This window comes from Dermatophagoides pteronyssinus, unplaced genomic scaffold, assembly GCF_027571235.1.
Source record: "Dermatophagoides pteronyssinus isolate colony J.1.1.1.1 unplaced genomic scaffold, Derpt_VIB-CSIC_2022.12 sq0025, whole genome shotgun sequence".
In the NCBI taxonomy this organism is placed as follows: Eukaryota; Metazoa; Arthropoda; class Arachnida; order Sarcoptiformes; family Pyroglyphidae; genus Dermatophagoides; species Dermatophagoides pteronyssinus.
This window is the reverse complement of record NW_027461549.1, coordinates 371,895-389,800: the sequence shown is the minus strand read 5'-3', so window position 1 is coordinate 389,800 and position 17,906 is coordinate 371,895. Positions and strand designations below refer to the sequence as shown.

General features: G+C 31.7%; 1 protein-coding gene across 3 annotated transcripts; it reads right to left on the bottom strand.

Moving 5' to 3' along the window:
• Positions 1 to 56: 56 nt before the first annotated feature.
• mask (multiple ankyrin repeats single KH domain) lies at positions 57 to 17,665 on the bottom strand. 3 transcript variants are annotated; one of them, XM_075823267.1, is made up of 10 exons: positions 17,528 to 17,665; positions 15,983 to 16,668; positions 15,409 to 15,909; positions 13,184 to 13,388; positions 13,040 to 13,111; positions 8,474 to 12,964; positions 5,201 to 8,243; positions 1,417 to 5,125; positions 1,191 to 1,358; positions 57 to 1,128 (listed from the first exon to the last, which is right to left on the bottom strand). In XM_075823267.1, exons 2-10 carry the CDS (start codon positions 16,439 to 16,441, stop codon positions 1,099 to 1,101), a joined length of 12,678 nt encoding a protein of 4,225 aa, XP_075679382.1. In that variant the 5' UTR covers positions 16,442 to 16,668; positions 17,528 to 17,665; the 3' UTR covers positions 57 to 1,098. The 3 variants fall into 3 exon arrangements, with proteins under 3 accessions (XP_075679382.1, XP_075679383.1, XP_075679384.1); XM_075823268.1 differs by lacking the exon at positions 17,528 to 17,665 and adding an exon at positions 16,923 to 17,082; XM_075823269.1 differs by lacking the exons at positions 15,409 to 15,909; positions 15,983 to 16,668; positions 17,528 to 17,665 and adding an exon at positions 13,468 to 13,486.
• Between the last annotated feature and the right edge of the window lie 241 nt (positions 17,666 to 17,906).

Sequence of the window (17,906 nt, the reverse complement as noted above, 5' to 3'; positions counted from 1 at the left end):
TTTCAAAATTCATTATCAGCAATTTTATAGTTTAAATAGAATATTGGCCATGATCATCATAATTATATATGGTATTATTATTATTATATATTTCGCAATATTATCAACAACGGAAACGAAAGTGAAAAAAAAGGAAGAATTTTAAGAGAAAACGACCACACACACATATATATCGATATATTTTGTTTATAAAGAAATGACAAGCAAGAAAAAAAATGATGCACATGAAAGAGGATTACACAAAAACATTGAATATAAAATTTTTTACCCAAATTCAATCAACGATTTCAAAAATTTTGTCTTCAGAATTCGACTATAATTAACGGTTGTTTGTTGTTGGGTTCTATCAATATAATAATAATAATAATAATAGTGGAAGCGTTTACATAAATTTTTCAGTTGGTTTTTTTTCTGGAAAAAAAAAGTTTCTCACTTCTGGTTTACATTTGTTGTTTGATAAATACCTTTTCATTTGTTGGATTTTTTGTTTTCACATACAAATTTTCTCTTCCGGATAAAAATTTGTAAGCAAAACAAAAAAAAATTGTAAATGACAAAGGAAAAAATAAACAAAAATTCAAATTTGAAAAAATAATGTGTAAATCAATATTAGTAGTGAAGAAAATGAAAGAAATAATCGAGGCGTTTTGTATAGCGCATTCTGGTTGTTTGTGTGTGCGGCGTATTGTGGATGTGTTTTGTTTTTGTTGTATCACTAAGTTTTTTTCCGATTTGTTTTGAGTGAAAAAAAATAGACAAATAAAGAATGATGGTGAATGAATCGAATCGAATGGTATTAATGATTGGTGTGTGTGTGTGTGTAAAATTGTGATCTAATTAATGACAAACAAACAAAAAAAAATTATCGTTATCACACACACACACAGATTTTAAGAGTTGAAATTTAATGATAATTGATGTTTTTTGCTGCTGCTGATGTTGTTTGAAATTTAATCCATATCCTTAGTTCAGCGTATTTGGACCAAAATTAATGATGATGATAATGATAATAAACGGTAAAGATGAAAAGAATGAGAGTCTGTAGTTGTTGTTGTTACGAAAATTATAGCATATGTTTCAATTGCTGCGGCTGATTTATCAATTGTTATTATTCCAATTATTCCATTGCTATTGAACAAATAAAAATTAATAAAGAAAAAAAATTAAGATAAATAATCAAATCTACTTACCAAATTCGATGTATCCAATGTACCAGCAGTGCTAATCGATAATTTATTACTGGAATCATTATTATTATTATTTGATGATGACCAATATTCGGCATCATTAGTATTACCCGTACCAGTGCCCAAATTATGATTATTCAATATGTTTAACATTTTGAAATCATTAGCAACCTGAAAACAATTAAAATAATCAATGATAACAAGTATACAAGAAAACTATTTCACATACCGTATTGTATGGATCAAATGATGAATCATCACCTATACGGGTTCCAGATGGATTGACCGTTGTAAGATTATTTCGAACACCACTTGATGCTGATGTACCAAAAGTATTCAACAAGCCAAAATCATTCGATGTTGATTGTGTTGGAAAAATATCAGCAAAATCTGTCGTACCAAATGGAGGTAAACCACTGCCGGTAGCAACAGATGAAGCAGTTGGATCAGCTGTAAGATCTTCACAATTATCTAACCATCCTGAACCAGTACCAATCGTTGAATTATGTTCACCAAACAATGGATTCGTTGCTAACGATGTAGCCGCCGTAGAGTGTTGTTGATTTGGATTTTTTCGCTGTGCACGTTCAGTTCCAATAGGTGCAGGTGGTTTTATTTTCTGTTGTTGAATACCATTATCAACATTATTATCAATAATAGGAGCTGAAACAGATGATAAATTATTCACTACATCATTTTTTTGTTGTTGATTCGAAGATGAATTCGTTGATGATGATGATGATGTTGTTGTTGTTCCATAAAGATCATAATTTGAAAAATTACCATGATTATTATTATTGATCAATGAATGTTGTTGCATTCGATAATGTTGCATCATTGGCAATGTTGATGTTTGTTGTTGTTGTGGTAATCCAGTTGGATAAGAATCGATATTATTCGTTACACCAAGCATTGTAGCTGCTGCACGAAGTTGACCTTGTTGTTGTTGTTGCTGTAGCATAAATTGTTGAATCATATTTAATCTATCAGCAACTGGTGGACCAAATTGTGGCTGTAAAGGAGGTGGTGGTGGTGGTGGTACCGGATGAGAAAGATGTGGTGGTCCAACATTATTATTCAATAGTACTTCATTATGTGCAAAAGAATGTGCAAGACGTGCTGCTGCTTCTTGATGACGTTTCGGTATTTGATTCTGGAAAATATTCATCGAATAATTAACAATCATTTGACGTACATCGTTCGAAATGTTTGGTGCACTAACACCACCGCCAACAGTAGCCATAAAATTAGGTCGACCAACACCAGCTTGCAAATGATTTGGAGCAGCCATATTATTGTTGCCAAAATTCGATACAGTTTGTGCTGATTGACTTAATGGATTCATCTGATTTAGATTCAATGAAATCATTGAATTTGGCTGTGATAATGTATTGGTTGAAAATGAATTTGAACGTGAAGTAAAATCCGGTGCATTCGGATTCAATTGTGATGATCGATTGGATGATGTTGATTTGGAAGAATGTTGTTCATAGATATTCGGTGTAATTGGTCGATGATCAATAAAATTAGCATTAACAGATTGACGATTGATTGGTGAATTCATCGATGGTTGTTGTTGTTGTTGTTGTTGATGACCAATCAATCCATGATGATGTGATTCATTAACATTTGGATTTGAATTAATCATCATATTTGATAAAAGATATGCATTTGAATGCATAGGATTACCATTATTATTACTATTGTTGTTAAGTTGTTGTTGTTGTGGAAATAGATTACCAAATTCAGATGTTGTTGATGAAACAACATTAGAATTCAATAAAAATGAATCAACATTATTATTATTTAATTTGTTATTTGTTTGCAAATGTTGTTGTTGTTGTTGAGAATCACCACTATTATAAAGAACATCCGAAAATGTTTGCTGTAATTGTAGATTTGAATTTCCAGTCGAAATAAATTTCGAACCAATAGTACCAGGTGAACAATAATTTGCAATCGGTGGTGTACATGGTGCTGATCTAACATGTCCAATTGGTGTCGGTTGCTGCTGTTGTTGTTGTTGATGATTATGATGAAATTGTGAATTAAGAGGTGGTTGTTGAACAGGTTGTTGTTGTTGATGATTGATATTATTATTATTAGCAACACATGTTTGTATAGATAATGATGAACCTGGTTGTGCAGCAGCTGATGGTGAAAATGAAACAGAAGCCGGTGATGATGTTGATGATGAAGAATTTGGTGATACAAATTGTCGATTATTATTATTATTGCTACTCGAATTGAATGCAAAATTTGATTGTTGATGTTTATCATCATTCATCATATTCATCATCATCATTGAATCTGTTGTTGTTGTTGTTGATTGTAATTGTGGCGGTGTTGGTTGTTGTTTCGATATGGATGATGATGATGATGTTGAAGATGCCATAGTTGTCGATTTTGTTGATGATAATGATGATTGGCTTGAATTATTTGAAGGTGATAGCGTCATATTATGATGTTGATGTTGATATGAATCGCCAACATTCGACGAAATATTACCGGCTGCGACTGAAGCAAAATTTAATTTTTCATTCATTTTTGTTGATGATATTGTTGTCGTTGATGTTGTAACGGCTGTCATCATCGGTGTATGAGAATAATGTGATTTTGTTTCATTCATCGAATGATTTGTCTCCGTTTTGATCGTAATATGATGATTATTATTATTATTATAGACCAAATGGTTATTGTTGCTATTACGAAATATTTGTGATTTATTCGATGGTTTATAAACGGCGCTTATAATTTTTACACCATTGTTGATTGTTGTTGTATTACTGTTGTTACCATTTCCATTAATTGATTTTGAAATATTCGAAGTTGTTGCCAACATTGTTGAACCGGATGATGATGATGTCGATGACGACGATGATGATGAATTGATTGATCGAGTTTTCGAATTTACAGCCATCGTATAGGAAACAGTATTCGATGTACCTGATGATTGTTTTTGTGATTCGGAATTTTTCGACAATGTTGTTTTATTTGTATGAAAATTCGGTCCAGTCGTTGTATTGGCCGGTGTTCGACCAACCGACTTCGATGCTTGACGTTGTGTTTGATTATTCGAAACAGATGTAGAATTTTGTATCGAATCGGATGATATTATCGAACCAGGAGATGATGATGACATTGTTGTTGATATCGATGACTCTTGTTGAGATATAACCGTATTGGTTGTCGATGTATTCGCCGTTGTTGCTGTTGTTGTCGAATCATTTGTCGGTTTTGATAGACCTAATTCACGAATAATTTCAGATAAATCTTTATCCGCTTCTTTCGATAATACCGTAATCAATTGTGAAGCAATTCGTGTTACATCAGTCGATCCACGTATTATTACCATACGATCACCTTGTCCTTTTTGTTTTTCTACTTCAATATGTGCACCGGATATTTCACGAATAGTATTAATATTACAACCAGCACGTCCAATAACACGGCTAATTGCATTTGCCGGAACTAATACTTTTTTCGATTTTCTTCGTTCAACAACTTCTTTCCAACCGTCTTCACGTTTCATTTCGTTTGTTGTTGTTGTTGTTGTTGACGATATGCTCGCTGCAGATTTATTATGATTTGATAATAAATTATTATTATTATTATTCGACAATGTCGTATGATTCGAATTCGAATTTGTTGATTCGAAACGTTGTTGTTGTTGTTGCTGTTGATGATGATGATGTTGTTGTTTATTAAACGTTTTACTATTACCGACAAAAGCACCACCACTACTACTACTATTATTATTTCGAGAATTATTTACTTGTTGCGGTTGTAAGAATGATTGATTTTGACGATGATAATTTGATGAATTTGTTGTCAATGTTACAGCCGCTGCCGCAGTAGTCGTTATCGGTCGTTGTACTTCAACAATTCTACCCAAATCACCGTTATTGTCTTGATGATAATTCGATCCGGTATTTAGACTATTTTAACAGAAAAATAAAAAAAAAGAATGACATGTGATAAAAGAAAAAAAATAAATCCATAAATAACGTTACCTTGTCGTTTGATGTTGATGTTGATTATTTTGGGTAAGTTCTTGATGAATATTTTTTCTATTATTATTAAATGTTGATGATGATTCATCATTATAAATTAATGTTTGTTTTCGATGATTTTTTATCATCATTGAAGGAATCAATTTTGTTGTTGTTGTTGTTGTCGACGTTGTTGATGATATTTGTGAATGATTATTACCACCAGCAGCATCAACAATCGATGTTCGATTATTCGTTTTATTCAACATTTTTTTATTATTCATCAATTCAGCTTTATTATCCATATTTTGTTGATGAATTTTATCATTCAAAATGATCGTATTATCAGCCATTATTGTACCACCTTTTTCTTGTTGTTGTTGATTAATTAGATTCTCTAATTGTCGATCATGTTGTTCATCAATTTGTCTAGATTTATTCTGTTTTTTCTTTTTCATTTTTTTCATATATTCTTGATGATGATGATGATGATTAGAATGATGATTTGTTTCAATATTTTCTTTTCCTTTTTTCAATGATAATGAAGAACAAGAATCGACCATTATTGTTGATTGATTATTTCGTTTCAATTTATTTTCGGAAACATTATCAGTAGTAGATATTGATTTACCATTAGTGGTCGTTGTTGAATTATCTTCAACAACAACCACATCATCATCATCATCTATATTAAAATCATCAATTAATTCCGATGATTTTAAAGGTTCTTCACTACCTTCTTTATCTTCATTTATTGATTTTGATGTACCATCAATATTATCCTCTTCATCATCATCATCATCTTTTTGATTATTCGATGTTTGTGAATTTTTACCCGCTTTTTCTTTTTTCTTTTGTTTACGACGTTCACGTCTTCTTGCTGCTGCTGCTTTTCGATTCTCTTCTCGGGATCTTTCCTGATCAATTTCTTCCAATAAATTTGCTGCATTTTTAAATGCTTCAGCTGCTTGTCGATCTTTTGCAAAACGTATAATACCGGCACAAATACAAACTTTTTTCTGTAATTCTTCATCCTGACAAATCGATAGATAACGATTGATTTCCTGATCCGATGGAAATTGTGTTACATGTCTAACCATTAATTTAACAATTTTTATATGTCCTTTACGAAATGCAGCCATTAAACAGGATATTTTACGATTATCTTGTGAATCAACATCACATTTTGCATTGATTAATAATTGTACACAATCATAATGACCACCATTACATGATAACCATAATGGTGAATAACCTTTTTTATTTTTTGCATCAACATTTGCACCACGTTTGATTAATAATTCAACAAATGTTGTATGTCCTTTATCCGATGCAATTGTTAATGCTGTATCACGTGATGCCGGTACAGGTGATGCATTAACTTCAGCACCTTTATTCAACAGAACTTTTCCAACATCAACATAACCACCGGATGATGCTTCCATTAATGGTGTTAAACCAGTTTTTGCACGATGTTCAATATTTGCATTACGTTCTAATAATAATGATACAACTTCAGTTCTACCTTGAAAACAGGCCAATGTTAATGCTGTATTTTTATTTGTTTCAATATAAGCATTAATATCACTACCACGATCTAATAGAATTTTTGCTGTTTCAGTATGACCATTCATTGCTGCCAACATTAATGGCGAAATACCCAATTTCGAACCAGTACGTGAATTAATTTCAGCACCATAACTTAATAATAAATTTATTATCGATACATAACCACCGGATGCAGCTAAACTTAATGGTGTATAATCCGATACATTTCGATGTTCTTTATTTGCACCACGTGCTAATAATTTTTCAACAACTTCATAACGGCCACCCGAACAAGCTAATGATAATGCCGTATCTTTTGTACGATCAGTATGTGCTTCAATATCGGCATTATTTGCAATTAAAATATCAACAATTTTTGAATGACCATTTGTTGCTGCTAACATTAATGGTGTATAACCTTTTTTTTCACGATGTTCAATATCGGCACCTTGCATTAATAATAATTTTACTGTTTCTTCATGACCAGCTGAACATGCTAATGTTAATGCTGTATCATGATTTGAATCATTTTGTTGATTTAGATCAGAATATGGTGATTTAAATTTTGTTGTTGATTGTTGTTGTTGTTGTCCAACTGTTGTTGTTGTTGTCGCCGATTGTTGTTGTTGATTCAATGTTTGTTGTTGTTGTTGACAATTTGGTGCAATCTTTTTTATCGTTAAAGATGATGATGTTGGTTTTTGATATTTTGCAACCATTTCATCATTATCATTCATCATTGATGATGTCGATGAATAAAGATCATGTTTTTGTATTTTTGCTGTTCGTGGTATTGTTGTTGTTGTTGCCATTGCTGTTGTTACCGATTTTGAATTCGGTGACTTAAATAGAAAAGGTGATGATGATGATGATGATTGTTTTTGAATCTGTTGTTGTTGTTGTTGCTGAGATTGTTCAATCATCATAACTTGATCAACATTTGTATTATCCATAAATAAACCGGTACGTGCAATAGTTGCTGTTGATGTTGTATTTGTTGGTATTATAACCGTTGTAGCTGTTGTTTGATTCGAATGTTGTTGTTGAGCTATAACCGGAACAAATGCTGAATTTGTTGATTGATCCAATTGATTATTTACCGGTAAAAGATATGTTTTATAATTCAACATATCATTCGATTCATTTGGATTGTTTTGTATTGATGTAGTAGCCATTGGACATATATTATCATTCATCATTAATGACGGTGATGTAATCGACGAATTATTATTAATCATTGTTGTTGTTGATAATGTTTGTTGACTTATAGTAGCAGCAAAATGAAATAATGGTGATGATGAAATTGTTGTCGCTATTGTTGTTGTTGTTGGCAATTGAAAATGATTCGAATCAACATTGGTAATAGTGGTAGTATTACTCGTTGTATTGACCGTATTGGCCATTGAAAAAAGTGGCAATATTTTCATTGGTTGATTTGGATCTTGTTGTTGTTGTTGTTGCTGTTGTTGATATCGTAATTGGGCAGCCATTAATTCTCGAAATAATTTCGGTGAATCTAAAAAAAAATTAACGAAAAATAGAAATTCAACAAAACAACAAAAACAAAAAAAAATTCAAATTTTATAAAACATGCTTTGTATGTATAACAGCTAATCTAACCCAAAGTGATCCGAAACGATCGAAATAGAATCGAATATCGAATCCGGTGTGTGTTTGTTCGAAATTTTTCAAAACAAACAAAACAAAAAAGCGAAAATCGAAAAATAAAAAACAACAAAAACTTACTTGGATCATTATCATCATCATTGGTCGCTTGTGTTTGCTCAACAATCGTATCCTGATTATATTGTTGTTGATGTTCTAATCGTTGTTGTCGTTGAAATAATTCTGTACTACAATTACCTAGTTCACGAAGACGTTCACGTAATAATTGTATTTTATTTTGATCACCAATCGATGATGGTGGTATTGCATTAATAAATTCAATCAATGCATTCGGTAATAATGTATTTGCCGACCATGTTGGTGTTGATTGATGATCATTATTGACGATAACATCTGAACCAACTACATTTGTTCCATTTGGTTCCATTATAAAATTTGTCGATGGAATTACAGCAGCAGCAGCAGAAACATCATCATTAGAGGTAATCGCATTTTTTATATTATCAACCGTCATCGATTCATTGATCATCATCATTGTCGATGATGTTGGTGACGGTGATCTTTGTTCTTCATTGAATTGATTATTCATCATTGTTCCATATGTAGGCATTATAACACCATCGCTTGAAATGTAAAAAACAAGATCAATTTCAAAAGTATCATCCATTGAAGCCATTGTTGTTTGTGGCTGTTGAAGCAACGCTATTCGTGGATATCTAAGATTTTCACGTAACAAATCTTTTGCATATCTATCCGTCGTAAATTTGGCGAATGATAATGCAGCAAGCAATTGATTTTTCAATTCCATTTCTACCTGTTCAGGTGATAATGAACATCGCCATATTTTACGTCGATTATCACCTTCAATTGAATCATTTTTCACCGTTTCTATTGGCGAAACAACATTATTATCATCATTATTATTATTAATGGTGGCTGTATTTGAAACAAGAGCCATCATTTCATTAAATTGTTTCATATCAGCCGTTGATAATAAACGTGAACCAAAATACCAGAAATGTAATTCAATTTCATCTTTTAATGATTCGGTTAATTCATTAATTGTACGAGAACGTACACTTTGTATACGACGAAAGATTAAATCAAATAATGGTTGCATCACCTGTTTTAATGTTGGTTTTTGTTCAACCAATTCCATCAATTGTATCATCGATTCAGGTTTGTTTGGTGATAAAAATGCCCGTGATAATTTGCAAAATACCTGAAACAATGAATTATCCAAATATCCAATAGGTTTGATATCATTATCTTGTATAGCGAAAATAATCTGTTCTGTATAAATTTTTTCCAATTCTTCAGGTGGATGAAAATGATCAACATCGGTTGCTGATATATTCTGCAATGATGTTTTCAACATATCTCCTTGTTGTTGTTGTTGTTGATCAACAATGTTAGTCGTTATCGATGATGAATTACCAGTACCAAAATATAGACAATCCTGTTCAGTTAATGAAGCTGATCGATTCTCTTTTGTTGATTGTCCATCATCCCCAGCCATATCTTCACCATTATCATCATCTTCATCATTCAAATTTTTAGTAGCCATACAAGTTGCCGATGAAGATGTTGTTGGCAAGCAAAATGTTTCACCTGTAGCCGTTGTTTCGGTTGTTGTCGCTAAATTTGTCGGTACATAACCATCCCATTTTGCCTGTAATAATTCTTGCAATTTATCAAATAATTCTGGATTAACAATTCCAAAAAATGATTCAATGATACGTTTATGTCGTAAAAATGTTTGCAAAACAAAACCCGGTACAATTATTGGTGGCTGTATCTGATGATTATCACCATCATCATTATCATTATTATCGTGTGAAGATGATTCTTCGTTATTTGTCCCATCACCATCTTGTTGCTGATTCAAAGTTTGTTCATCCATATTGATCTGTTTATATATGGCTGTACATCGTCGAAAAATATCCAAAAATTTAAGACGAACTTCAAGCCATCCACGCCATAAATCAATTTCATCTTTATTGAGCAGATCATTCACATTGGTAATCACTTCATTGAATAAACGATCATCATCTGAACTGAATTTTCGCTGTTGTTTCAACAATTCGGATACATTATTCGTTGTAATCAACATTGATGGTTTCAACAACAAATGAAATACACTGTAAAACAATGAACCAACCATTTCATTATACAACAACAGACGATTATTCAAATGATGATCGGATTGCTGTTGTTGTTGATCATCAATATCAACCAATTGATCAGGTGATTGTAAAGTTGGATTCATCATCATCATCATCGAATGACTTGGATCGGAAAGACTTCTCGAAGATTTTGTTTCCAATGAAATCTTTTTACCACTTTTTGTCACAACACCGGAAGATAATGTTTGTGATTGTGGTGTTAATGTTGATTCGGGTATACGAATCTTTTTCGAAGCCAATGATGATTCAATCATCATCATCGATGATAATGGTGGCGGTGGTGGTTGTGTTTGATAGATCACTTTATTATCATTATCATTAATTTTAGTCATTGTAATTCGTTTATTCGATGTTGAATTAGATTTTTGATAATCACTTGTTGTTGGTGTTGGCATCAATTTATTTGCCGTTGCTGTTGACGATGATTGTTGTTGTTGTTGTTGTGTCATTTTTTTCTGCATTTTTGCACAAGGTGGTAAAATTCTTGCCGATGAAGAATTTGCCAAATTCTTTTTCGTTTTGGTTATTGTTGATCCCAGATTCTGTTGTAGTTGTTGTTGACCACCATTACCACCAGAATATTGACATGAATTATTTTGACGATAATGATGACTATATTGTAATAATAATTCAACAACATTAACATGACCTTGTTTAGCAGCTTCCATTAACATTGTTGAATTATCTTTCAGACGATGATAAAGATCAGCACCGGATTGTAATAAAATTTCAACAATATCCGTATGACCATTTGAACATGCTAATGATAATGATGTTGCATCATTTGTCATTGTCGATCGGTTAACCTGTGCTTTTTGTTGTATTAAATATGTTAATATTTCTATACGATTATTTTGTGCTGCTTTCATCAATGGTGTTCGACCACCATTCACAATCAAATCAATTTCGGCACCCGATTCAATCAATAATTTTACTATATCAAAATAACCATTTTCAGTTGCTAATGCTAATGCTGTTTCACCTGAACTATTGAAAGCATTGATTTCAGCACCCGAATCAATAAGTATTTTAACAATTTCATAATGTCCTTCTTGTGCTGATTCGATTAATGGTGTATTCGCACCAATCTCTAAATCTGCACCAGCTTTTATCAATAAATTAACAACTTCAGTTGAACCAGCACCACAAGCCATTAACAATGCAGTTTCTTTTGAATCTTCAGTTGTGGCATCAATTTTGGCACCATGCGATATTAATAATGCAACCATTTCTTCATGTCCTTCACGTGATGCTTCCATTAATGCTGTATAACCTTCATCATTAACTTCTTCAATATTTGCACCACGTTCCAATAATAATAATGCCAATTCAACATGACCACCACAAGCAGCTAATGTTAATGGTGATTCAAAACTATCCGGTGGCATATTAACCTGTGCACCAGAATCTAATAATAATCGGGCTACTTCAACATGACCATCCATTGATGCTTCCATTAATGCTGTATGCATTTCTTCATTACGATGTATCATATCATTTGAACCAATATCGATAAAATATTTTACCATTTCTGTATGACCTTTATATGCAGCCAATGTAAGTGCCGTTTCTTTATATTCATTTGAATGAACATTAATACTTGCACCTTGTGATACTAAATATCGAACAACATCCGTATGACCAGCACTTGCTGCTTCCATTAATGCTGTATGACCACTTTCATTTTGAGCTTCAATTTCGGCACCTTTTTCAACCAAATGTTCAACAACAACTAAATGACCATTCTCGGCAGCAGTTATCAATGCTGTACAACCTTGGGAAGACTTTTGATTAATATCAGCATCATGATCCAATAAAAGACAAACAACATCCAAATGACCATTACTTGCAGCTTCCATTAATGGTGTCATTTCTTTTGCACCACATTTATTCACATCAATACGTGGATTTTTTAACAAATATTCTACCATTTCATAACAACCAAAACCGGCAGCATATTGAAATAATTTATCAACATCAGCACGATTAGAATCATCATTTAATGATAATAATCCGGCTACAGTTGCCGCTGATGACGATGACGACGAAGACGATGATGATGATGATGATATTGATAACGCTGATGACGATGATGATGCCGATGATGAAGATTGTTGTTGTTTATTAATCACATCACCATCATTCACTAATGTTTTTTCAATTATTGTTGCATTATTATCATCATCGGTGGTGGTATGACATTTTTTCGACTTTAACGAAGTTTCATCGACAATAAAATCATCATCATGATGAATATCTAAATATTTTGTTGTTGTTGTATCGACATCTGTATTTGATGAAGGCAAATTCTGTTGTTGTTGTTGATTATCACTAATTCGCATTTTGGCAATAGTGGCACCAACTTCATCAAATGCACAATGTATATCCGATGAAGTAAATTGTAATTCATGATAAAGTTGTGAATCTATTTTCAAAAAGGAAAAAGATTTTTAAAAAAATTTCTGTAAACATTCTCTCAAACAAAAAAGAAAAAACTTACCGGAAAAATTTTGAACATTTTTCCTTCGACACGAAGATGATGATTTATTCTTACCATTATCATCACAAATTTCTATTTTTGGGGCCACCGAGAATGAAAATCGGAAATTACAACCCAAAATCCACAGTATCACAAAATACTTACCATCTTTATTTTTACGTATAGAACGTGTCATCATCATTGATACCAAATCTATTGGTGGTGGTGGTGGTTGTGTTTTATCCGAAACAGTATTGGCAGCAATAGTCGAAGACATTATTGTTTCATTTTTATCAATTTGTTGTTGTTGTTGTTTGACGATACGATCCGTTGTTGAAATATCTTCCTCATCCAATGTAAAAGATTCCACCTGATTTCAAAACAAACAAAAAAACAAAACAAAACAAAGATGACAATCAATCAATCAAAGCAAAAAACAAAATCGTTACCATATCAATCACAGAGAAAAAAAAATCAAATTTTAATCACAATACATATGACACAAACATCATCAAATTTGAGCTCTGATTTTTTTTCGAAAATTCATACACAAAAAGTATCAACATCACCAACGATGGTGATGATGATGTTTCAGGAAAAAAACTTAAAAAAAAAGTTTTTTTTAAAACAAAAAGAATTTAAAAAAAAACAGAAGAAAAAAAAGAAACTCAACAAACGAAACAAAAAAAAAAATGATGATGCGAATAACTCGAAAACAAACAACCAACCAAACGAAAAAAAAGAAAAAACTCGAAGATCCACTAGCGGATAATCATCATAATACCGAAGTTAAAAGAAAATTATTATCATCAGGAAAAAATGAAGAGAGAGAAAGAAAAAATCCTACACATCAACGACGAAAGCAAACAATGTATAAACACGACGAAGACGATGATGACGACCACCACCACCACCACAACAACTTTCGTATTTTCTCTTCCATGGATTTTCATCGTCGTCGTGCTCACCATTCAATGATCGTCAAATTTCATCATCATCATCATCATCATATCTCTTTTTTTTGAATTTTATCACCAAAAAGAACGAAAATGGAATAATCGAAATCAAAGCAGATTTTTTTGGTTTTGATGCAATTTATCATCATCCACATTTTCTTCTTTTTGTTTGATTAATTGCATCAAGTGTGCGACACTTGTTGCTTCAATGATGATGCTGCAATTTCGATCGACCGATCGAACAAAAAGAGAAAAGAAAGAAAGAATCTTTCAAGATGCAGCATCATTACATTCGACCTTTTTTTTGATTGACAAAAATTTTGTTTAAAAAAACATCTTTTTTTTCCTGTCATTCTCAACAACAACAAAAAAAATTTTAATTTAATTAATTTCTTAGCCCAACAACAACAACAATCATTCAATTTTTATTCAATTCGACAATCATCATCATCATCATTAGATGACCAATAATGATGATGATCCATCCATTCATTGATCAGTATCTAAACTCATTTTTCAAACAAAACAAAAAAAAATTTCAATATTTTTGCTTCCTTGATTCAATTCAGCGAAAAGTGCTCTGTTCTCATCCACATCCACATAAACACAGACCAAACACACAAACACCTGTTTCAATAATGAAAAAAAATTTTCAATCAAAAAAAAAATCCTTCAAACATAAGAGTTCATTATTGTAGTTATCTAATATTTAGAAAATTCATGTCTCACGGACAACAACAACAACAACAACAAATTTGATTGTCCCAACAACAACAAATTGGAAAATTTGTTCCAAACAAACAGCTGAAACAATCATCATCGAAATGGAATAACTTTCGATGATGCAAAGAGAGGATGCACGGGAAAACAAAAAAAAACAATCGATATATCGATCACAAACAAACACTTTTTTCTCTCCTCATATCGATAGTGATGGTGTGATGAATCGAATCTATCGAAACAAAAAAAAAAAAAAAAAATTACTTTGACCACATCTATTATCATCATGAATGGTGGTGCTGATACAAGACAAACAAGACTTTGTTTGTCTTGTAATTTTGTTTTTTGAAACAACTGGAACAACAACAAAAGTCGATCAAATAAAACACAAACACACACCTGACTGAAATTGAAAAAAAAACTAGATTTCAACTGTAAATGTACACTTTTGTGTATTTGAAAATGAAAATGAAACAAAACTAAACTAAACAAAACAAAAAAATTATTTAGAGGAAAATATATCAATCAATCCAGGCAATCAGCCCGGAACTGACCGGAAATTTCTTTTCCGTTTCTCTCAATTTCAAACTTTTGTTTCTTTTTTCTCTCATATTTTTGGTATAAAATTTTGAAATTTTTTTTAAACATTAGGTCAAAATAGACAAAAATTATTTTAATTCGAAAAAAAACATTGAGGGTTAAAATAGTACATACTTCAGAATTTTCTTCTTCATCTTCATCATCAGCATCGTTTGCCGTATTATTATCGATCACTAAATGATTATGATCATCACTAATTTGACAATTTGTTGTTGTTGTTGTCGCTGATTTATTATCTATACACTGTTGTCGCTGTTGAGATGTTTGATGAAATTGCTGGCCTTTTTTCCATTGCGATTTTTGTTGTTTCGATTGATTACCATCATCATTATTATTCATAATAATAATCTGTTCATCAATTAGATCATCATCATGATGTTGATGATTATTCTCAATCATTTCACCATCTTCTAATTCTTCATCAACATCATCATCTTCTTCATCTTCAATATCAATAGGTTCAACAACATAATCATCATCATCATCGTCATCATAAATTTCTTCATCTTCATCTTCTTCTTCCTCATCATCATCATCATCGATATCAACTTCATCGCCATCTTCATCTTCCGATGCAAACAATTCAGCCATTAATGTCATTTTATGTGATGTTAGCTGAAGAAGAAAATACAGAACAAAAATCATTAATTTACCAATACAAAAACCAAAAACCAATCGAAAATTTTACCTTATCCGAAATTAATCCAGCTGCTTTCATTATTGTACGAACTTGTGCAGCAAATGCTTCATGATTCATATATGGTGATGATTGTTGTTGTTGTTGTGATGTTGTTGTTGTTGATGATTGTTGTTGTTGTGATGTTGTTGATAAATTTTGATGATGAAAATTTAATCGATTCATAGTGTTATTGGTTGTATTGGTATTGGTTGTATATGCCAAATTCGTTGATGATGATGATGATGATGTTTGACCGGTAACAACAACGGTACCATGATGATGATGATGATTCGAATGATTTGTATGATGGATATGTCCATTCATTGTTGAACGAATTTTATCACTTAATAATGTTGTTATTGTTGAATCATTAAGATGTTTTTGTTGTTGATTAGTTGTTGTTGATGATTTAATCGTTGATTTGTTGTTCGAAGATACTATTACGGATGCTGTTTTTGTTGATTCCATAATTGTATCCGTACGATTGTATTTGATTAAAAATATCGATCATAATCGATATTTTCCAGAAGAAATATCGATATTCTGCTTTACCAAGAACACCGTTCACACACACACTAAACACAAACACAAAAAATTGATCTTTTCTCTCTGTCCGTTCGATGATTCGTTCGACGTTGTGTTCGTTTCAATATCATTAAAATTCTGGATTCCTTAATTCTGATTATTTCCTGGAACTAGGGGAAAAAAAAGAGAAAATTATTAAAGGTTTTTCATTAAAAAGCAAGCAAGCAAAAAAAAAAGATTAATTTCCGTAATAAAATAACCGGAATTCAATCAAAAGTCGGGTAAATGTAGAATGTGTGTGTGTTTGTGTGTCCGTACGATGTGTACATGTTTTTGTTATACAAGGGTAATATATCGACAAAAGAGAGATAAACGAAAAACCACGTTGAAAAATGATTTTCAATTCTAACTTTTTTAAAATTACCTTTTCTTTTTTACAACAAAAGTGAGCAGAGCAGAACAAAATCACAAAAACCTTTTCATTCGGATAAACTATTTCGACCGAATTGAGTGGATTATTGATTATTATTGAATTCGGTTAAACAAAAATTATCGATATTAATCCTTTCCCCCGCATTCAAACACATTCAAAACATCCCTGAAGAATCACAGAATTGGTTTTCAGGAAATATCTTTTTTCTTGGTTTCAAAATTCAATCAAAACACTGGACACACAAAAAAAAAAATTCAACTTTGAAACTCAAATTGAATTGAATTGAAAAAATACTCAACATATACACATCACACACTCATACAGAGAAAATTGCTCAAATTTACACCATATACACACAGAGAAAAAGCACACACACACACCGAAAGAGAGAGGGCAAAAATCACATTTTTAGTTTGATCATCAAGTTATGGTGGTGGTGTGTGGGATGTCTTTTTTTTTGTCGACGACAAACAACTATGTTGTTGTTATTGGGGATGTGTGTGTATGAAATGATGATGATCATCATCATTTAGCAAAGGAAAATGTGGTCGTCTGAAAAACAAAATTTGTTTGAATTGAAAAGAACGATACGATACCATTCGAATGATGATGCTACTTTTGATGATAATAATGGTGGTGGTGGTGGTTTTCGTTGTACATCGACATGAACAAAAAATGTTTGATGAATTTTGAGAGTGCAAATGATGATGATTAAGATGAGAGAAAGTGAATGAAAGGATTAAGAAGAATTGAAAGAGTTTTTTTTCTGGATTGATTATCGATGATTTTCTGTGGTTTTTGCTGAATTCCGCTGATTGAATTGTGAAAAATGTTTGAGAAAAATGAGTGATGAGAATGAATGATGAGTGAATGAACCAAACGAAATGGAAAAAATTTAGAAAATTTTTTTAGATAAAATATGAAAGTTTGAGAAAAAATGTTTTGGTTTTTTGGGAGGCGGTGGTGGTAGTTCAC